The 23,259-nt window shown below is 42.8% G+C and overlaps 1 protein-coding gene across 9 annotated transcripts in view; it reads right to left on the bottom strand.

The window, feature by feature from the left end:
* Nucleotides 1-23,259, bottom strand: part of Fmnl2 (formin like 2) — a 280,969-nt gene that overhangs the window by 82,446 nt on the left and 175,264 nt on the right. For all 9 annotated transcript variants that reach the window (XM_029535822.1, XM_021192149.2, XM_021192148.2 and 6 more), the window contains exons 3-4: nucleotides 14,719-14,799; nucleotides 8,961-9,037 (exon numbers count right to left, since the gene is read on the bottom strand). In XM_029535822.1, the coding sequence (XP_029391682.1) occupies nucleotides 8,961-9,037; nucleotides 14,719-14,799 (158 nt within the window). The remainder of the gene's footprint in view (nucleotides 1-8,960; nucleotides 9,038-14,718; nucleotides 14,800-23,259) is intronic.

Below are 23,259 nucleotides of genomic sequence, written 5' to 3'. Positions count from 1 at the left end.
AGAGAGAGAAACAGAGAGAGAAACAGAGAGAGAAACAGAGAGAGAAACAGAGAGAGAGACAGGCAGAGACAGATAGACGGAGACAGACAGAGAAAGGGAAATAAAACCATAGGTCACTGGAAAAAAGCACTCACATGTCAGCCTTGAATTTGACTGTCTAAAGACTTACGACAACCAATTTTAAAGGTTTCTAAGAAAAGGAATATGTCTAAGTGTACTTTTCAACCATAAATGATCTCTAGCCTGTTGAAAGATCCAAGACTATACAAAGAATGAGGCAGCCTGGGAACACGCCGCCATAGCCACTGCGATCCATGCACGACTCCAAATCCATGCTCAGTCCTTCTTGGCATACCCAGCCGGAGAAACCATGAAACCACCAAAGGGGAGCCAATCTTACGGACTTCTGGAAATTCAATAGGGATAATGACCTGCTTAACGTTTTCCATGAGTATGAAAACCTTGAAAAGACTGCAGGTACCACAGACCATCAACAGGACTAACACATGACAAATACTTTTAAGGATCATTCTGAAACCTTTTTTCATAGCTTGCGTTTGAGTGTTGTGGAACAGTTCACCAAGAAGCCACACACATCTGTATCTGCTGTACACATCTGTATCTGCTGTACAGAGTGACTCCAAGAGACAAATGAATTGGCATCTTTCAGGCCTGGCGGAAAAAAATTCTGTCACCTGATTTTATAGGGTCCTTCCCGGCTATTCCTCATCAGTGACTGTGCAAACTTCAGAGATTGCGCAGACATTAGGAACTGTGCACATGTCAGGGACTGTGAGGATATCAGAAGAAGTGTGAAACTCCAACAACTAATGGGTTCAAAGCATGGCTGCAACAACTGCGACAACACACGGGCACACAGTGCAACCCTCTGGGAACACTGTGTGAAAAGATTGCCTGGCTATGGATGACCAGAGCTACTGTGGAAGCCACGCTTGCTTAGCTAGGATAACAGCAGCAGAGCAATGGTCCCATGTGTCTAAGGAAAGACAGTTCCTGGAGAGGTTTGTGGCACAAGAAGAACCTAGAAGACTCCAGATCCCTTGTTTGTTTGTTTGTTTGTTTGTATGTATGTTTGATTGTATGTATGTTTGATTGGTTTGTTTTCTGGTCTTTACTTTTTCTCTTGTCTCCTCTCGTTTGGCCCTTCTTGATGATGCAGATTCAAGTATACAGGAAGTACCAAGAGTCAGGAAGGTAAGAAACCAGACACCCTGACTTACACTCTTCCAAGTTCTTCAGTCAGCTACCACAAAAGATGTGCATTTAACCATAGCTGTGTGCAAACATAACATTTAAGAGGAGCCTAGAGTGGCAACACACTGGCAAAGAAACCCCATCTGTTGAGTCTCACAAAGCAGCTTTGTTAGTAGACCTAAACACAGCTCACAGGACTGTCATCTGGTGGAGAGAGAAGCATCTAGAACAGACACACACAGGATCTCACCACCTCTACTTATAGATACTTTATTTAATCCCCCCTCTATGCAACAAAGTCTCCAGGGACACTGAAAAATTTTAAATGATAGAAGCTTAGAAACAGTGGGGAAAAGATATTTCATATATCTGGCAGGGGGAAATGNCAGCACTCCTATGCTACTATGTAATCAGGACCCTAAGCTCCCTCCTCTTTGCTTCTCCACTGCTCTGCCCCAGTGTTCTGACTGCACAAAGCAAAATGTTCCACAGAGATGGGTGTCATTTTAACATGAAAAAGAACCACTAAAATCCAGGGTGTTTTGTTTTATTTTGTTTTGTTTTTCAGGGCAGGCTCAGTTTCACATATTCCATTTACTTGCTCATTAACGTGGGAGTCTGGGAAAAAGAGCCATTGAAGTTCCTTCTACAGAAACCTCCACAAAGAGCACAGATGTCCCAGGACATCGTGAGTACCTGCTACCATACACTGCTGGCACCACCACACCTGCACAAGGAGAAAACTTGACCCCCACTAGGAACTTGACCTCAACAAAGCAGGACATAGCCAAGGGGAGCAGGTCTATAAATCTTTTGATTCAATGTGCTCATGTGTGTGGCAGATTCTGATGTAAGAACAAGGTAAATTTGCTTCTTTCCTTCAACATCCCAATTGATATATGAGCAAAAGGACCAGAAAGATCATTTGCAAAGTAAGACAGAAACCCACAGCATATGTCCTAAAGTAGCATGGGTTGCCCCTGGTTTAATGTCATAGAATGGATTCTGGTCCTGATGTTGTTGGGTCCTCCTTGGGTATTTAATGTCACTCCGATAAGCCAAAGCGATTGACGAAAGACTGAGACATCACCACTGATCAGTTTGCCTTGTGATGTTCACTTAGCTAAGTGACTGCATAGTAAGGGAATAGATTATAAGAAAAAGTCAGACCTCTCTCTTTTTCACCCTCTTGGTTGCTACCCCTTCTGACTGGGAAATTCTGCATGGGGGGAAGAACAGTCCAGAGTGATCATCCAAAAACTAGAAGAGGAAGGAAAGAAAATAGGTAGAAAGTAAAAGGGCAGATGTTATTGCAATGTCTTAAATCTCAGGGATTCGGAGAAATACGGGGGCCAGAGACTTGGCTCAACAGGTAAAGACCCTGCCTCCAAATCTAACAACCTGAGTTCAATCCCTGGTACCCACACAATAGAACAAAGGACCAACTGCTTTCCACAGGCTGTCTTCTGATTTCCATATACGCCCTTGTTCCCACAACACAAGTAAACTGAAATGGGGGGAGGGCAGATACATACTTTACACTGCGACTTGTGTATCTGATCATACACTGAGTCTGGCACATCTGTAGAGCTTCATTCTCCTCCCTGAGCATGTCCTACGCTGTTTTATATGTTGCCAATAGGCAAACAGTTTCAAATTGAGGGATTATAGGTTTTGGAAAACAGAATTATTTCTGACTCTGACAGCATGTATTACTTCCTGAGTGCCTTGCAAATTCAAATGTGATTACCATATGTTGTAAATTTGAATTTAGGCAAATTCCAAATCAGACACTTGGAAGCTTAAAGAGACAGGGATAATGAGAAAAGGTTCTTGGGGGGGGGGGGGGACTGTAGCCAAAGAAGGGCTTTCGGTGCAGACACAAGTAAGTCAGTACTGAAGTTTAGGCTGCTCACAGTCTGATTTCAAAGTTTTGCTCCCCCTGCCCCCCCAAAATCTTTTTTTTTTTTTTTTTAAGATTTATTTATTATATGTAAGTACACTGTAGCTGTCTTCAGACACTCCAGAAGAGGGCGTCAGATCTTGTTACGGATGGTTATGAGCCACCATGTGGTTGCTGGGATTTGAACTCCGGACCTTCGGAAGAGCAGTGGGGTGCTCTTACCCACTGAGCCATCTCACCAGCCCTGCCGCCCCCCCCAAAATCTTAAGGCCAAATTTCTTCACACAGAAAATTATCTTAAAAGCTCCTACTGGTGTACAACTTCCAAGGTCAAGCAAATGGTAAGATGGACAAAAGAGAGAGAGAGAGAGAAGTGTTACTCCCATTGCCGGGCTCCTGTAGAGGAAACTCTAATTGTCAGCTGGACAGCTGAAATGACTAGGGGGACAAGAGAAAGGTGAGCATCTCGCAGAGCCCACACTGGTCACCCACCCACCCGCATGACCGCACCGCGCCGTGCTGCAGCCCAGTTCTCGAAGTGGAACCATCACGACTAGCAGTCCTAACAGTCTCTCAGCACACCTCTTGGGGTTAATCTGTTTCCTACGAAGTATTAAGACTTGGTACATGCAAAGCCTTGGGTTTAAACTAGCAGCACTTTCAAAACAAAAACACGAAGTAAAGATAATAATAAATCAAACAACTCACACACACACACAGCGACCCTGACACACTGTGGCTCCTTTGCGGTGAACAAGACTGGGCAACACTGCGGAGACCACATCAATCTGTTTATCCCACTGTACACCCTATGCAATGCTGGGGTAAAAGCATTCCTGCCAAAGAACGACCTCCATACAGTGACTTATTAAAGCTGGATGGTGAGTACACATCTTTCTGTTTGCTTACAACAAAATCAGAAGCCACATGGGAAACATCTGCTGCCCACCCATGCATCTGGGCAGACTTGTGAGGGGCAAGGAAGGAGATATTTTTTCATGGACTGCCAGTTCACTGGCAAATGACTTACAAATGGTGATGATACCATTCGGGGCATTGAAAGTCAGCCCCTCACAAATGAAGTCAGCCTGGTGCCTTGGGGAAAACAGGATTGGTCACTAGTGATACGTTTTCAGCTTAAACAAAATGAAGAATTTAGGAAACCCTGTGTTTGCACTAGTCTCATAGCTTTATGATAAATACACGTGCATCCTGATGGCAGTGGTGATTAGTGACCAAAATGATTTTTTTTAAAAAAATTATAACTTGGGAGTGGTGGCACACACCTTTAATTCCAGCACTCAGAGGCAGAGGCAGGTGAATCTCTGTGATTTCAAAGCCAGCCTCATCTACAGAGTAGCAAGTTCTAAAGCTATACAGAGAAACCCTGTCTCCAACAACAACAACAACTACTACTACTACTACTACTACAGAATGACGTGTTTCAGCACTGGAAAGAGCAGAGTACCTCACACAGCCTGCCTTCCAAATGATCAGTTGAAAAATCATATTACAGGAGCCATGGATAAAAAGATCTAGCCAGGGCAGGACACAGTGAGATGGATTTTAACAGAGCACACTACAGTGTTAGCACAGTTAGACACTCTCCCTCAGAGGATTTTAATGCGCTATCAGAAGAATCTCTACAACAAACTGAAAAGTTCACTTCAGATAAACTCAAATTTTCCAAATGTTCTTCATCTGCACCAAACCAAAATAAATATCAAAAAACAAGCTGAATGTGGTGTCAGGAATACCCAGCTGCCTTCTATTGCAAAGATCTGAAAGAAGACTCAAGAATTTTTATGAGGAAATAAAAAGCTACTCTTTACAGAGAATTTTTGTTACTTTGTTAAAGAGTTACATTTCGTGAAATGTTACATGTGCTAATATTTATGCTTATATATGAAAAGTTTGCCACTAAGTATTACATATTGAGTGAACTTAAAATTTGTCAGTTTTAGTTTCTAGCATGGTAAATGTTACTGGACTGGATTCATAATTAGCAACAATAGTTTACTGAAGTTCAAAACAATTAGTTAGAATAAAGGAGTCCAGAATATCAAGATGTTTGGGAACAGTTACTATGGATAATAGGCTTTAGATGCAGACAAACCCTGGTTCAGGTCTCACTGCTTCTTACCAGCATGGGGTGGAATAAAATTAGCACCTGACCTTCAGTTTTCCCATATACATAACAATAGCTCCAGGTACCAAGCAACACCACAAACATTTTTATGTGCAATGATGCAATCAACATGTCTAACACATGACAAAATGACTATGACTTGGAGGATTTCCAACACACATGCATGCACGCATGCCCACACTTGAGTACATCTTAGAAGAGTGTTGGCCATTCTCTTTCCTCTTTGACCAGGTCCAGCTCCAGCCAGCACTGACCCACAGAAAGCCTGACAGTCTAGGAGAAGAGGCCTTCACTAAGCACTTCCTGGCTGCCTTCTCTGTTCTACATACTTCCCCCTTCCCAAAAGCCCTGGGAAATTTGCTACATTCTTCATGCCTGTTGTCTCAAGCACCTACAAGTGAAGTGTACATCTTTTAGAATGTCTGTGACCTTACATTCAGACTAAAAAGTAACTTTCTATCTTTATAGGCAGTGGTATTAAAAGAAATCACGTACATGGCAGTTCCACAGAATGAAGTTACCTAACCTCTCCACCTCGCCCTCACCACCACAGTCATCACCCAGACATCTGACCCACCTTGGCTTCTGCACACTGGGATTGCTTGCCAGTGCGATGTAAGGGTACTCAGTTCTCTTCAAGAATATTTCAAGTAATTTCAGAGGTTTGGATAAATCATAATCTAATACTTCTCCAATGCTATAGCTTTTAACAGTAGGGAATGGAATTATTCCTAGCCAAAGTCTTATTACATCCCTCAAAATATTAATTTTCCTTCTCAAAAGACTGCTCCATTTATAGAGTTTTAGGCTTCTGTGAAACGCAGAACGAACCCATCACTTGACAAAGCTGCAGCTGAGACCGTTACCTCAGCAAAGCCCACTCTCTGCTTTAACCTTGAAGCCCAAGCAGGTGCCAAGAATCACTTTTTTTTTTTTTCAAGACAAACGGATTGTAAGTGTAATTTGAGCTTCTAATTTTTGGAAATCATGATCTCCTAAGCATTCAGGTACTTTGGGTAAACAAGACCACATTCTATACATGGACTCCTTTAGGAAGATGCTATGAACTGCTGTTGAATCATTTCTAGATATTCTTCTCAGCAAGTTTAAGAAGCAATAGCTGTTAGAGGTTGAATCTCATGCATCAGACCCAGGACTGCATTCCTGTGAGCTAAGTTACTCTCTTTTAATAGGGCAGAGGTTACTTCAGCTCACACAGTAGGAGCAAAGAATCCATGTAATTTAAATTTATCAAAGGTCAAGCTAACAGAAGGGGTCATGGCAAAGGCCTGCACCTAGACCTCTTCATCAGACAGATAGGTGCCCAGTTATCTTTGCATTATCTTATCCAGAGCATGTGTGTGCATGCCAGAGTGCACACACACACACACACACACAGACAGACACGTGTGCGCACACACACACACAACCAGACTCATGGATTGTAGCAAAGAGTCCTCATGGTAGCCATTGATAATTTTCATCAATTAGTAATTCTTCAGAATTTGTTCCTATCAAATGAGGTCAAGACACTAAGTTGAGAGAATGAAGAGACAGATTCAGGTTTGAATTTTCAACATAAACAAGAGAAGTCAAAATTTCCTTCAGTGTGAGCTTGTGCAGGAATTGTATTCATATAGACAATGCATCCCATGAATTCCTCCACATCTATACCCATTTTCCCAGGAGTTTCATATAAATAGCAGGCAAGGGAGAATCTCAGCTGGTGAGGATGGAAGGCATCTTCACACATGCCTACTACTGTAACCTAACAAGTCACCCCAACTGCTCACAGACCGCACGGGCTCTTCTGGTCCGCCAACTCTGTATTAGACATGATCATCGTGCTTTAGAATTTGATAGTCAATTTCATGTTATCTCAGCAATGTCTGGAGATCTGCTGTAAATCATTCCACTACATGTAGTTGAGAACTGTGCAGGCTCAGAGCTGGGCCATACCAAATGGAATCTAGTTCCTCATTGATCAGTAGCAGAAGCTATTTAATTTTCTAAATTCAGTTATCCAATTGAAGTAAACAACTACCACCTTCATCTTGAAAAAGACGAGCTTCACTCCTTTGAGCCCAAAGCCCCAAATACCTTAACTCTTTCAGAAAGGTCTGCTAGGAAGGACAATTTGGGAAAAAACCAGAGTGGTTTAGAGCCAAAGCACTGGCCTTTCTGTTGTGGACTTCCTGCAGTTCACACGACCATCTTTGAGCTTCCATTCTTTTAGTCTTGAAAATGAGAGATTAGATAATTTTTTTCCCAGTCTGAGAATCATAATTTGTTTTTTTCTATCGTCCATTTTTGGAGACATCAAGAATCAGCGAATTTTATGGAGAGTTGGTTCTCGATGGGTATTCTACCTCAAAGTTTCCCCACGTGACCCTGCACAATCATTTCCATACTTAAATAAAACACTGAAAGAAATGGCTTTTATCAATCGGTCTAAAGTAGAAGTAAATTACTATTCATGTTATGCATCTATTTTACAGAATACTCAGTTCAACTATAGTATAATACTGACATAATTCCAGTTCAACATTTCTGCAAAAAATGTCAGAGGAGAACATTGGGAAAGATATTGAAACCTATAGTCTTTACTCTTCTCTCAGGGTAAACGCGCAAAGCCACAATCCAGAAACCATAACTTACGCAATGTCTAAGAATATTGCTCATGTCTATATTCTTAATACTTCAGAGACTAACAGTACGACTGCTCAGAGTCTGAAGCCAGCCTGGCTCCACAGTGAATTCGACGCTAAGCACAGAAAGACTTGTCTACAAAGCAAGAGTAGTACCTTCTGAAGAACCAAATGTGTAAATCAAGACATCTGGTATCATACGGTCTTGGAGATAAACCATCTAACAATAAAGTTCTATGTATTATGTTATCCCAGGAATAAGGGGAAATGGAATAGCTCTTGCCCGAGGCAAAGCAACCATGAAGTTGTATGAAAGGAACTCTCAGAAGTGTTTAGTGGAGTGATTCCATGAACTCCATTCTCCTTATATGAAATACTTCACAGTCTCAAGTGTTTAAGTTGAAAGAGAGACACAAGAAAGGTCTCAAATGCAAAGAAGCAGGGTTAGACAACACCACTCCAGTTCCTATTCTTCTGGGAATGGAAAGAAATGAAAGAAAGAAAAGCCTCTGAAGACTGAGCCAGTTCAACAGATCTCAGTTTATATCAATTCTTGAGTGTTCTTCAGCAGCCAGAGTACTGCCATGTATACATGAAGCACTTGCCATGTATACAAACAAGTAAACATAGAATTGCTATAAATAGCCACGTCAAGGGCTCCCCATTCTGCTTCTACTGACCCTCATGGTCAGCGATCAGGGGACTAAGGGAGACTCCCCTCAGATAATCCCTGGTCCTTCAGTAAATATAGAAGCTCAGTTGGGTTTTTTTGTTTGTTTTGGTTTTTGGTTTTTGTTTTTTTTGGTGTTTTTTTTTTGTTTTTGTTTTTGTTTTTGTTTTTTGAGACAGGGTTTCTCTGTATAGCCCTGGCTGTTCTGGAACTCACTTTGCAGACCAGGCTGGCCTCGAACTCAGAAATCCGCCTGCCTCTGCTTTCCGAGTGCTGGGATTAAAGGCATGCACCACCACGCCCGGCAGAAGCTCAGTTCTTAAGTACGATTTAACATAAAAAGTTAGTGCTAGCATGTTACAGGAGCATACTTACCCAATGTGGTTGGTTCTTAATGAAATTTCCAGTTCTCTTAGCACTTGTGTAGATTCTTGAACACGCCTTCTGAATTTCTATAATTCAACAAAATATGACCTTAGTACCTGGTGCTACTAAAATCTATAATAAATTTAATGTAATATGAAAATATACTTTATCCTAACGTATATTTATCGTATTTCCTTTCTTTGATTGAAAAGCACACAAATTTTGGTCACGAAATATAACTTAGAAGAAAGGACAAGGAGAATTACTTACTTCATGTAATATCCTAAAGTAGATTATTTCCCCTACCCACATATACTATAATAATGACCATTATGCCTATTGTTTGGGAAAAGCACCTCCAGTTTTAACGATTCATCAGCATGACTACAGACATAAGACACACATACCTATAGCGATGTAATGAAATGAAAGAGTAAATGGTAAAAAACAATAAAAAGATGTGGCTGGGATGATGGGAGTGCATAGGAAAGCAAGCATGACTTCAAGGCTGTGCGTGCCCATGGAGTCACTTATGAACTCAGCCGTGAAGCCAACAGAGATCTGGTGGCCAGGCTTCTCATCAGAGGCTGATCTCACTGGCACACGGCCTCACTCAGGCAACAATTCCAGACCCCAGCAATAAATCAGGTCTTCGGCACAAACTGCTGTTTTCATAAATTATTGAGGCACAGAGAGCTTTTATGGAGAATACAAATGAACTCTGATGGCCAACTTTGTAAGTATGGCCTTCTAAAGATAACAGTCTGAAACCTAACGGTCTCCAGTTGACCTAACATGGTCCAAAAACAAACACTCAGAAGTTAGCTCTTCCAACTCGTCCTCCCTTGCAAGGTCAGTCATGAAAGTTCGTGTGCACACACACACACTCAGAATGCCCTCCCTTACTCTTGCCTAGCAAGATCCTCTCTTTCTGGGTCGACCCTGCCCTTTCTTCAGTGACTTCTGCTATGATAATGAATATATATGCATACATATATATGTATATATGCGTTTAATCTAAGAAGTCTCCAAGATACATTGGGCTGCTATACCCATCAATTCTTTGGAGGATTATTTCCCTACAAAACCTTAGGAGTGACTATAGTCTCGGGCCACTCTGGGAGAAGGAAATCCGATGTGCAATGCAGTCCTTTTAAAAAATCCAGGCTGGGGCTGGAGAGATGGCTCAGTGGTTAAGAGTACTGACTGTTCTTCCGAAGGTCGAAGGTCCTGAGTTCAATTCCCAGCAACCACATGGTGGCTCACAGCCATCTGTAACAAGAGGTGCCCTCTTCTGGAGGGTCTGAAGACAGCTACAGTGTACTTACATATAATAAATAAATAAATCTTTAAAAAAAAAAAAAAAAAAAAAAAAAAGGGATCCAGGCTGGGGCTGGAGAAATGGCTCAGTGGTGAAGAGCATGGACCAGAGGTCATGAGTTCAATTCCCAGCAACCACATGGTAGCTCACAACCATCTGTGATGGGATCCGATGCCCTCTTCTGCTGTATCTGAAGACAGCTACAGTGTAGTCATATACATAAAAAAGATAAATAATTAAAACAAACCCAGGCTCTCTGTGCCGCAGCCTAAGCCTCCCAAACTTCTTTGCTCACTGGAAAGAGGTTTATGAATTACAGCTCAATATATAAAAGACCCTTGTCCTCTTCTGCCACCAAGTACCACAGGAACAGAGGCCTCCATTCCCAGGCCACTAATCATGGCTCCCATACGTCAGAGGAATGACATCAAAAAGGTAAGAAAGAAAAGGTTGGTAGCACAACTCCAGATGGTGGGGTTGCAAGATTTCTGCCACATGCATGGGGATCACTAGCCAAAAGAGACAGCAGCACTGCTGGGCACAGGACGGCTCCTGCTGCCCCTTCTCAAAGTCCCTTGCTTTCCTTAAGTTGCTGTAACTACTATTCTCAAACACCTTAAAAAAAAAAAAAAAAAAAAGATCTTTTTGCACTTTTGTAATCAATATATGGTGGGATATATGAAATGAAAATATTCCAAATATAAAGGAAAAAAGAAAGGTGTTTCTACCTCTGCTGCCAAGAGAGACCCCCCCCCCAAAAAAAAAAAACACTGGTGGTTTGTAGGGATATGCTAGACTGGCTCCCTGCAGTGAGTATACTAAGCATGGGATTTGTCAGGTAGAGGAAGTAGGATGGGGGCCTGGCTGAAGGCCAAAGTTCCATGCTGCTGCTTGTTAAGACACTTCAGATAGGTCCTTGGTACTCTCTACTGGTCCCTAAGTCTTCTTCCCAGGCTTCAAAGAAATCATCCCTAGATGGCCTTCTACAAAGAGCACAAGCATAGCACTTAAAACATAATAGAGTTTTAAAGAGGTCTGACCAAAGGACATGAGGAAAGAGGGAGGAAGAGGGGGAGAAATACAAGTCAACTGAGATGGATGCTATATAGACTTTGCATATATGTATATGTATGTATGTATGTGTATATGTATATATGTGTGTGTATAGATGTGTATATATATATGTATGTGCGTGTATATATGTATATATGTGTGTATATATATGTGTGTATAGATGTGTGTGTATATATGTGTATACACACACACACACACACACACACACACACACACAGAGACACACCCTAACAAAACAACTAAATCAAGGCACTGAGCTAGCAGCAGCAGCAGCAGCAGCAGCAGCAGCTAGAATCCATCAGACATTGGCTATGTATGCTATGCACTGTAACCCTGCAACTGCCTGGCCCTGAGACAAACTCAGCTGACTTCACTGCTATACTGCACTCTCCCAGGAGCAGCTCAATTTTTGGTTGGATTTTGGAATGCCTTGGCATCTCCTTTGCTAACACATAAACAGTGAGTGTTAACACTCTGCACTTCTAAAATGCGTCCACAAGACTTTAAAGCTCTTCACAGAGTAACCTTGACCCTGCAGGTCCAAGCAGAAAGCAAGAGTGAGGAAGGATGCACTACCAAGCGATCCCCATCTTCTCTCTTTCCTCCCAGATATAGGACAGCCAGCCATCGCCCTGGGAGGCAGCAGAGACAGGGTGAGCCACACAATAGGTTTCTCCTCACAAACGAAGAGTCAGCAAAGAACCAGACTCCTTTCTTCATGGTCTGTAACCTCTTACCGTGCCAGACATGAGCACAGCTTTCCCTGAGGCTCAGGCTAATAACCACTGGTATAAAATGAAGAGGCTGGTTTGCGAAATCCTGGCCTCAGAGATATCTAATTTAGGTTCTTCCTTCCCTACCCTAGGGGCTTTTATTTAAAGCTATTCCAAACAGAATGTGCTTGGGCATTTTTTTTTAAGGGCAAATTAAGTATCTTCTATTCAATTTCAACAAAAGATTAATGAATGAACTATTCGAGGACCCTGACCAGCGTTGAAGGAAGCCTGCTCAGCCTAGACAGTCGGGCTAAAAATTTCAGGGCCTGGTTTGAACACTCCCCAATCCTGTACCATGCTGAGAAGTTTAAGCTCATTTTTAACTGAAAGCCATGCCTTATTTCAAACAAATCTCCTTTTTTTCTGGGGCTTAAGCATTACAATTATGTTGTGCGGAACAGATCCTTTCCTACTGCCTGCTCCTGACAGAATCTTATTACAGCAGGGGGGGCGGGGGTGCTAATCCCACCTCCAGCCGGGTTCTCTGGAGCTGAATGGCAGACCTTGAAAGACAAGGCACAGACCAAACAAGGCCATTCAGGTGGACACAGGGGTCAGGGCAGAGAAATCAGTAGTCCAGACGCCCACCATCGGGGGCATCGGGCGTCTCCCTTCCTCTTTATTAAGTGATCCAGGAAGGAGAGAGATGTTTAACAAGAGGTGCCCTGGTTTCTTCTGCTTGGTTTTCTTTGTCTCCTGGGGGGGGGGGGGGCTGAGAGCCGAGGGTGTCATTTCTGGAAGTGTGGGTATGTCATGCTTTCTGGAATGTGGGATTGTTTCTAGAATGAACTGCATGCCACAGGAGGGGAGAGCTCACTCCATCTGTATGTAAGGGCTGTCATTTCACACCCCCACACACCCAGGTCACATCAAGTACGCCTAGGGCCAGTGGAACACTCAGCCATGACCTCAGGGCTGCGGATTTCTAAAGGATCAGCAGAGCTATTCTGTATAGACTGAGCACCCTCTCAGAAATAAATAGTATAGACAAGACTGCCTTTTTTTTTTTTTCATGCCTAAAAATGTGGGATTTATATGTAGTGTTTCTTCCAGGTGTTTCCTGTCACAGCACTCCCTAATCTGTAAAATTAAAGCCACTCTCTGCCCAGAGCAAGAAACAAATGAGAGAAATTCACAAGAATTAAGCAGCAATTGCTTTTTTCACCTGGGGGCCGGGGGGTGAAGGGATGGGGGGTGGAGTTGTGTTATTGAATACAGCCCTTTTAGAAAATGATCAACAAATTTCTGAGGGGAAGAAATATTACCAAGTGCATTCACAGAAGACCACAGGACAGACAAGAATTGTATGGCATGGAACCAAAGTTGGGAATCTCAATTTTCTTTTCTTTTCTTATTTAGTCATTCCTTTATTTATTTATGTATTTATTTAATGTGCATGTTTTGCCTGCTTGAAGGTAGGTACACCACTGAAGGCCTCACATACCAAGGTAAGAAGAGGGTGGTGAAGGCCCTAGAACTGGAGTTACAGTTGAGTGTGAGCCTCTGTGTTGGTGCTGGGAACTGAACCCAGGTCCTCTAAAAGAGCAACAAGCACTCTAGCCACTGAGCCATCTCTCTAGTCCCAGAATCACACAGGTCAACCATTTCTATTGTTTAAATCCCTCTTGTCTGCAAATAAACCATACAACAAAGGCTCAGGAGACTTCCAGAGGAAATTGGAGCTGCTTTTGGAATGACATTTTTGGGGGTGGAGGTGTGTATATAGGTAATGAAGAGTTAAGAGTGGAAAAATGAAGAAAAGAGAGAAAAGTTAGAAGGAGGGCAGAGTGGAGAGGGGGAAGAGGCAAGCATGCACACAAAGGAAAGTGAAGAACGAGTGAGCCAAGATCCCTGAAAACAGCTAACCAAGAGAAGTGTGCTTTTCTTCTCTCAGGAATCACCACTCACACACACAGGGAATTCAGCTCGAGGAGCCCTGAAAGTGGGAAAGTAGAAGGCCAGGGGAAGACAAGTGCTATCTGGTACAAAGTGTCTTTACCCATCATCCTCAGGGACAGTTCTGCCCTGAGCCATCCCTGGGCTGACCAAGCCTGCAGGGTTGTGCCAGGCGACATGCTTAGCTGCAAGGCAGCAGCTTAAGCCAATTGTGCGGCTGCACAAGGCAGGGCTTGTTTGTAAAAGGAGAGATGGTTAAAAATCACATCAGCTATTCCCTCCTTACCTTCTTGGGGCTGGGGCTGGGGCCGGGGCAGCTGTGAAACACCAACGGCTGATGTCAGCATGCACCTGGGAGGACGCCCCAGTGATTTTAGGGGGTTCTAGAAGTCCCCCGAGTCATTTGCAAGGTCTGCTTTGTTAGGGGCCTAAGCAGTAAGGACAGGAATCGCTACTCTGTGCAAGGGGAACCAACAATATCAGTAGCCGTCAAAGGAACATCGCTTTTGTGTAGGCAAGTTTTATTAAGTGCTGTGGATGTTTTCCCCTTTGTCTTCTCACGACGATGGCCTCCAACTCGTGTCTGCTTGGAGATCTGGCAAAAAAAACTAACACGAAGAAAAGAGTCTTCTGATGTGACACAGGACGCTGAGCACTGACGAGGAAGTGACAGCCAGGAGTGTAAAGCCATCCATCTTACCTTCCTGGTTACAGCCGGGTCCAGGTAGCCTTTGAGCTTCTGTATGTATGTATGGGGAGGGTTCTTCACCTGGAAACGCTCCTGCAGGAAACACAGAATCATGTAAACAGCAGAGACAGCATGAAGGAACGCCACAGCCAGCCAGATGAAACACATTCATGTCGTTACGCGTGACCAACAGTGTGAATGCGACTTTGCTAATAACCGTCATAGACTGGTTTTCTGTCTTCTTGGGCTCTCCCTGCATAGAAGGAATCCAAGGTTGGAATAAAGGGAGTATTCTCTTTCATAACATAGCTAGTGAGGAAGAGTGGACCTGAACCCATATCCTCCCAAGAGTGAGGACTGTTTTCCCAGTGGCCTCTGCAGCTGTCACTCAAAGGACATGCTTTGCCCACAGCATCCCAGACTCACTGTCAGTGAATCTTCACCCTCGTGGATTCTCTGGGATATCTTCAATGTTGGCAAATCTTTCACTTGGAATATGTTACCTTTAAAAAGAGCCACAGTTGGGCTGGAGAGATTGGCTCAGTGGTTCAGAGCACTGACTGCCTGCTCTTCCAAAGGTCCTGAGTTCAGATCCCAGCAACCACATGGTAGCTCATAGCCATCTGTAATGAGATCTGATGCCCTCTTCTGGTGTGTCTGAAGACAGCTACAGTGTACTTACATGTAATTAATGAATAAATAAATAAATAAATAGCTACAGTTAAACCAAGATGGGATAAAACTAATTTGTTTCAAAAATGAATAATGAGCTGATTGCTGATAGATAGGGTAGAGAGTGTGGGAACGTGAGAGTATGTAAACAGGGATGCATGTTAGCATTGCTAGGTTTCTAGAGCAGCTTCCACATTGAAGATCCCAAACTGCACAGGTGCATGCACACACATACACAAACACGCACAGAGACAGGCACACACAGAGACAGAGAGAGAGACAGAGAAACACACAAAGAGACAGATACACACACACACATACACACACACACATACACACATACACACACACACACACATGAGCATGTACCTCGTGTGTTCAAAGTCAAGGTTAAGAAATGAATGAAAAATGGTTCAAAATCAGAAAGAGGGGCTATGTGGACCTGAGCAGTTGAATATACATTATGTTTTTACATGAGTGAAAAATGTAAATACATCAGCTCTAAAAATGATTCTCCGTATTTATCTATTTTTTAAATTTGGTTATTCAAGACAGGGTTTCTCTATGTAGTCCTTCCTGTCTATCCTGGAAATCACTCTGTAGACTAGGTTGCCCTTGAACTCAGAGATCCACCTGCCTCTGCTGCCCAAGTGCTGGAATTAAAGGCGTGTGCCACCACTCCTGGCAAAGGAAGATTATTATTGTACTCTTTCTCACTTAATAACCCAATATATATGTCCCTGGTAGTTATTTTTTATTTATTCTAGTTAATTTTATTTCTTCTTCTATGGGAGAATTTTCCTAACATCACAACAGCGGCAACTGACCACAACAATTAAGCAGTTGTGCACTTTAAACAAACATGTATTTGCTTGGAGTGGTGGAGCATGCCTTGAATCCCAGGACTCCAGAAGCAGAGACAGGTAGATCTCAGAATGAATAGGTCAGCCAGGGTTATACAGGGAGGGAAGGAAGAGGGCGGGGAGGACAAAGAAAAAATTGTATTTTCCAACATAGAACTATCGCATTCTTCCTGATTCACTCAAATCCTGCTTGGCTACAGACATAAAAATGTTTATAACATAAACAATTAGTTTATATATTGACAATGACATCTTAGTCCTGATCTATCTAGTGAAAACACTATACTGATCAGAATAAAGAAAGCAACTGCTTGTGAAATGCCAGGACCAAGGGATACAACTTCAGCACAGTCCCTATGCCTAAGACTTGGAGTGTCATGAAAGGAGAGGAGGGCTCATAAGAGCCAGAGGACCGGAAGTTTGCTAGGAGATTTTGTTTTCTATATAGGACAGGGAAGCTGTACCCATAAAATCTCAAAATCATGGCTGCCTAACAAGGCCCAAACAAAGACAATACGGGTTGTGGAAGGGGAATCTCTCCCAGGGCTCCGCCCCGAGATGAAGAGCTATAGGCGATTAACAACTGCTGAGAGAGGGAATGAGCCTTGCCCAGGGATGAGCCCTCTGATAGGTTATCCAACACCAAGTATCTAGCCCTAAAACAGTAGATACATATGAGCAACAGTCAAAGGACTCAGCATGCACAGTCAACTATTCATTTGTATGAGTATCAATAAAACACTTAAAAGGCCGTGACTTTGACAGGGACCAAGGGACATGGGTGAGACTGAAGTGAAAAGAGGAAGGCAGAAAACGATGTAATTATATTTTAAGTAAAAATAAATTTCAAAAGAAAATACCATATCGTTCAACATTTTATAATACAGCACAGCACCTTATAGTGAGACACTTTACTAATATTTCCTCTTCGTTCAGAAATGATGTTATTACACCACATAACCTGTCACACATCCCTCAGGTAGAGATTAGAAAACTTTCCATTGGGAAAGGGAACTTTCATTATTCTAGTACAGGAACATAAACACCTGTCCACCCAGGGCCAAACTTTGTTTCTCAAGGATTAACTTATCTTTAAATGACACTTTATTCCTTAGAAGCCTTAGCTTGCTTGAGACTATTTATTGGTAGGTAATTATATGAAGCATTACATAGATTAAAGAATGGAAAGTGAGTGATCTGGTGACCTCCTTGGTATCATTTAGAATGATATGTGTTACATACATCTGATATACGTATTAAATTATTTGCAAGATTCCCGTGTCACATGAAAATCCAGGCTTAGCTTCCCAATTCTATGGGAATCTAAGAGTTCTTTTTTTTCTACATTATATAAGCATGCTCATTTTGAATTTCATAGAATAAAAATCTTCGAGTGCGATAAGCTGTGGGTGATTAACTCGGCCGCTTCCAATTCTGGGGCAGGAGGATTGTGACTTCCAATCCCACTTCAACAACAAACAAAAGTGGAGTGGGAACCTGCTCGAGCCCTTTAGTTTCGATACATTGAACAGTATTTGTTCAACGATGAGTTTCTTTTGGATCTCAGAATTGTCACTTTTATCACAATTTAACTGTCAAGTTTGTTTCTTTTGAGACAGGGTCTTGAAAGTAACCTCTAAGTCTTCCTGCCTCAGCCTCCTCGATGCAGGAATCTCACAGCTAAAGACGAGTTAGTGAAGTGTAAAGTACCCCACAAAGGACAGTAGACACTGCTCAGGCGACAGTTACAGTAGGCTTGCTGCACAGTATAAATTAGTCAGATTCCTATCAGCGCTAAAGGCACATGCTGCTGAGCCTATGTTCCTCTTGGGTCCATGACTGTCCAATGCCTTCATGATTACATTTCTCATTAGCTGCCCTTCCTACCCCAAAAATGTGAGTCCACCTAGGCACAGACCTGCTCTGCAGATAAGACAAAGGATGAAGAATTTACTAAGATCCTCTTTATTTGCTAGAGATCAAGGTCGCTGCCACCAAGATGGAAAAGCAAAGCTGTTCCTAAAAGAAGGAAAAGATGGGGCCACAACAAGGGTGAATTAAGGTAATGTCATAGTCAGGGTTTCTATTCCTGCACAAACATCATGACCAAGAAGCAAGTTGGGGAGGAAAGGATTTATTTATTCAGCTTACATTTCCACATTGCTGTTCATCACCAAAGGAAGTCAGGACTGGAACTCAAGCAGGTTAGGCAGCAGGAGCTGATGCAGAGGCCATGGAGGGATGTTACTTACTGGTTTGCTTGGCTTGGTTTCTATAGAACCCAAGACTACCAGCCCAGGGATGGCACCACCCACAATGCCTCGCCCCCATCACTCATTGAGAAAATGCCCCACAGCTGGATCTCATGGAGGCATTTCCTCAAGGGAAGCTCCTTTCTCTGTGATAACTCCAGCTTGTGTCAAGTTGACACACACAACCAACCAATAGAGGTAATTAGGCATTACTGCACTGGAAGTAGACTATGCTGAGGGCTTTACCCGGGACTCTCGGAAGGGCAGAGGTAGTTCTTTTAAAGCAGCTGAACTGTTTCCTTGGGCCCTACCTTCCCCTTTAATATCTAAATCTAGTAAAGTTGCTCAGTGAAGCCCTTCAGCCATAAGGGTTTTGACTTGAGTACATCCCCCATTTAGAAAACTTTTTCCAAACTTTATACCTTCTCAAACTTTGTGAGCATTACAGGGGAAATTAATTGAGGTTAATCTGGTGTGAGCTGGATTTATAACGAGCATGTTTCAATCATTTCTACTCTACAAACACTATTTGGATAAGTGATTCCCAACATCAAACAAAATTCCATTCAAGTTCATCTTACACCTTAATATTCTGAGGCCTAATGATATTTTAGCAAAACACCTAAAGAGGAGTTTGCCAAGAAATTAATGACTGTTGAGATACATACTGACTACTGAGTCTCTCCCCACATTCGTCCCTAATTCAGGAGTGTTACAAGTAGAGCTATTCACACTGCTTCAAGAACCCTACTGAATTAGATGTCAGCATTATGCTATTTTAATGTTTTTATTATACTGATTCCACAATAATTCATTCTAGTGAAAACCCAGGAAGACCTTTTCTTTGGTTACATAAGCTTTCTACACAAATGATTTATTCCTCTTCTCCTCAAAGCTGGAATTATTTTGGGGTTGGTATCATTTCCAACGGCTACGCAAGCAAACTACAGTCACTACTAAGGCACAGTCACAACCAGTTCCATTGCCATTAGTGAGCTCTAATCTGATTTGCCAGATGCTGAAGGCAGTGAGACAGTGGCAGGAACCCTCCCTGTCTCCTAGGGTGCCATGCCACTCTCTCAAATGGGAAATCCCAATATTAGCAAATGCAGAAAAGATGAGAAGAAAATGTTGCCATAGTGTGTGTAGACAGCCATGATTTACTGTAGGAAAGGCCAAATGTGTACCAGCTAGACATGAGTGGGTTCAAGAGCAGCCAGGGTTGCTTAGCCCAAGGGACTCAGAGCTAATGTATGCAAATAAAACAGAATTCACACAAGTAGACCTGGACTCTCAAGGGATAAACAGTACCAAAGTCCCCAAAAGAACACATACGTTTTTATTTCCAAAACAATTATACATTACAGGAGTTGGTATTCAGCACCACCTCCAGAAGGGATTTATATGAGCTGTGTGTGTGTGTGTGTGTGTGTGTGTGTGTGTGTGTGTGTGTGTGTGAACCCTTACCTATTTGGTCTAACTATTGGTGAAGAAGTTGGGACCATAGGACAGCAGTTGTCAACCTCCACATCATAATCCCTTTGGGGGTTTCTATAAGATATTTACATTATGATTCGTAATAGCAAATTTACAGTTATAAAGTTGCAAGGTGATAATTTTACGGCTGAGGGGAAGGGGTCTACAACATGAGGAGCTGTATTAAAGGGCCACAGCATGAGGAAGGCTAAGAAGCACTGTCATGGGAGAAGCCAACCTAGCTGTACAACCATCGAGAAAAGCCCTCTGATGATGGTTAGATTTAAAAAGCATTCTGCAAAGCAAGCCTCTGCCTCAGAACATCCTCAACCCTGCTATCGTCTTTAGATCATCCATTTCAAGGTATTCACTGGAATATCAACTTCTAATGGTCATTTTATTCCTTCCCTCGTTCAGAACCCATAAATAGAAGGTGCTATTATTTTAAAACTCAAAGAAAAATAAACCCAATGCTTCACTTCCAGGGTGGTAAAAAAATCTCATCTCTGTGACACAGCACACAGAGTTATGATACAAACTAGAACATGATAAGAGCCATATGTGATCCTCCTCAGTTCAAAGAGAGGTGAGGCGGTTTCCAACTGTGCGGATCAAAGGGATGTCCCTGGAGGAAGAAAGGTTTGGATCCAATGTGGAAGGAGAGGCAGCACAGAGCTATCCCAAGTGTTTCTGCAAGGCAGGAGACAAAAAGTGTTCCAGATGAGGAAGTCTGGGAACAAAGGCAGAGGTGCATGGAGTGTAACTTCAGGGCCTTAAAAAAAAAAAAAAAAAAAAGCTGGGTCCCAAGACCTCGGTGCCAGAAAGGTCACGGCACAAAGAATCTCAGGTCATTGGAACAGGCAAGAAAGATGCCAGAAGAGAGTGGGTAGTTAACAGAGCCAAGACAGAGCTCTAACAAATAGAAAACCATATGGGTAGAACTGTGTAACTCTCCTTTTTCCTTTCCCAGCATTAAAAGCTGTCCGTTTCTGCATAAAACTAGAACTGAAAAAAAAAAAAAAAAAATCAGCATGCCAGATTCCTTCCCCAGCCATGGTTTCTTGGAGAGCTCTGAAGCATTCTTTAGCTCACTATGAAATCACTTTCCTAGTCGGGGGGAGGGGTGTCCAAGTATTCCATTACAGCTCTCAGACTGAAACCACTTTGAGGAGGCTTTTTCCAAACAGTCTCCATTATTTAGACTAGCAAAAAGCCTCTTCTGGTTCACTCTAGTTCAACGGGGCTTTCTTCATCAAAACATCCCATGGCTCCTCTTCTAATGCGCCGGATTAATTAGGCTGGCCCAATCCTATCCATCACTCAACATCTTCCTCAATGTGAGGGTTGGTTCCCCCTGAATGCTTTAACCTTGGGATAGAAGAGGCCACTCTGACAACGTTGGTCCATGACTTCAGGTGGGGCCGTGCGCAAAGCCGACCACCACGGTGCATGGAACACGACAGCACTCACCATACATGCAGTTACTGTGACTGGGGCATCTAGGAACCAGACACAATAGTGAAAGGTCACACTGGCGGCTGAATAAGCTTTCAATTAGCCAGACTATTTTAACAGCCAAAGATTTCATTTTAGATTGATACTTCTTCAAAGACAAACAACCATAACCCTCTATCCAATGCAAGTCCAGGTACTTATTAAACTGCAAATTCTCTTCACCTAATCCATCAAATTCCCCAAGAAACATCGAGACAGCAAATCTTATTAAGCATAACTTCACTCTTTAGTTTCTATGCACAATTACAGAATTCCTCTCATTATTTGGTCTAAAAACTAAATGGACGTGGGCTTTGCCTATGGAGATACGGGAACATGTTGAAAGGCATCACTATAGTCTACGCGTCCATGAACATCTTACAAAATGGCTGGGGGATAATTTGGGGGTGGGAAGTCAGCAGCAGAGCATCTGCCTCCCGTGTGAGGGGCTCTGAGGTGGATGTTCAGTACTGTTTGTTTCTAAAGCCCCGTTTCTTCATCTGAAATGTGGAGCTATGAAATCTTCTATCCCATGTATTACACTGCCCAAGAACTTTATTTAAGAATATCTTCAGTACGAACAAAGACTAGAGATCATTGAAAGCTTTCCAGAGGTGATCATGTATCATAAAAACAAAATATTGGGTAACAAGGAAAGTGGGCAACAAGATCTTGAAAGAAAAGGGAGAGAGAAAAAAGAAAGAAGGAAAAGAGGAAAGGAATGAGGGAGAAAGGGAGGGAAGCAACATCCAGACCAGTGAAGCGAGTCCCTGGGCATGTCTGTCTGTGATAGCCTTCCCAGAGAGGATTAGATCATGGCAGCTGAGATCTAACAAATGGACTAAGGATTCATAATCTGCTGCTCCTGTTCTGAGACCGTGGAAGGAAGCAGGTCACTGAGGGAGCACACGTTGTGCCTAGCTCCCCAACTGCATTCCTTCTCTTCCTCTGCTTCTAGCCACCATGATGTGGCTTGCTCTAAGTTACCATACTGTCCCCATCCCTGTGACAGACACCTCTGAAAAAACGGGAACCTAGAGAAACATTTCTCCCCTTATAAAATTGTTTATGGCAGGTATTTTGACACCGCAGAGCAAAAGTCTCCTCCCCTCCCCATTCCTTACCCGAGCAGCCTCAAGCCTATGTTTCCATCTTCATATCACAAGAAAAGGAGAAGAGCAGCTTCATTCTTTGCTTTTATAATCCAGGTCAGTCATTAAACCAAGTACTCAAAGACAACTTAAGAAGGCAAGTTAAAACACAGGTTGAACTAAGTCCTACTAAATGGCTCACTGCAGGACATGGGCTGGCTTATCACACCTCCACCTCTGAACAGCATCCATGCTGGACAAAGTTAACAGGCTGTCAAAGTTATCCTCCAAGGATAGCATCGTCAACAGCAACGCGGTGATGTCACCGTGTTTCAAGTTAAACACCTGAGCGACCAACAACATCTTACCACCAAGAATTGAACTGAGTTTACTTGACCAGTGAAGCTAAGCAAGGGCAGACCTGGATTCCACTCATATGACAGAAACTCCTGTAGTGCCACGGTATTCTAGTAACTGACAGCTGCTACATCCTTTAGCCTTATCCAGAGCAAGAGGTCGCCATGGTGACAGAAAATATGAAGTCTTCATACCAAGTGCCCTCAAAAAATTAAGTAACCAGCTGGGCGTGGTGGCACACGCCTTTAACCCCAGCACTCGGGAGGCAGAGGCAGGCGGATTTCTGAGTTCGAGGCCAGCCTGGTCTACAAAGTGAATTCCAGGACAGCCAGGGCTACACAGAGAAAC

Source organism: Mus pahari, chromosome 3 (genome assembly GCF_900095145.1).
Source record: "Mus pahari chromosome 3, PAHARI_EIJ_v1.1, whole genome shotgun sequence".
NCBI classification, from domain to species: Eukaryota; Metazoa; Chordata; class Mammalia; order Rodentia; family Muridae; genus Mus; species Mus pahari.
The sequence above is the reverse complement of the archived record's forward strand: the minus strand, read 5'-3'. Positions and strand labels throughout refer to the sequence as shown.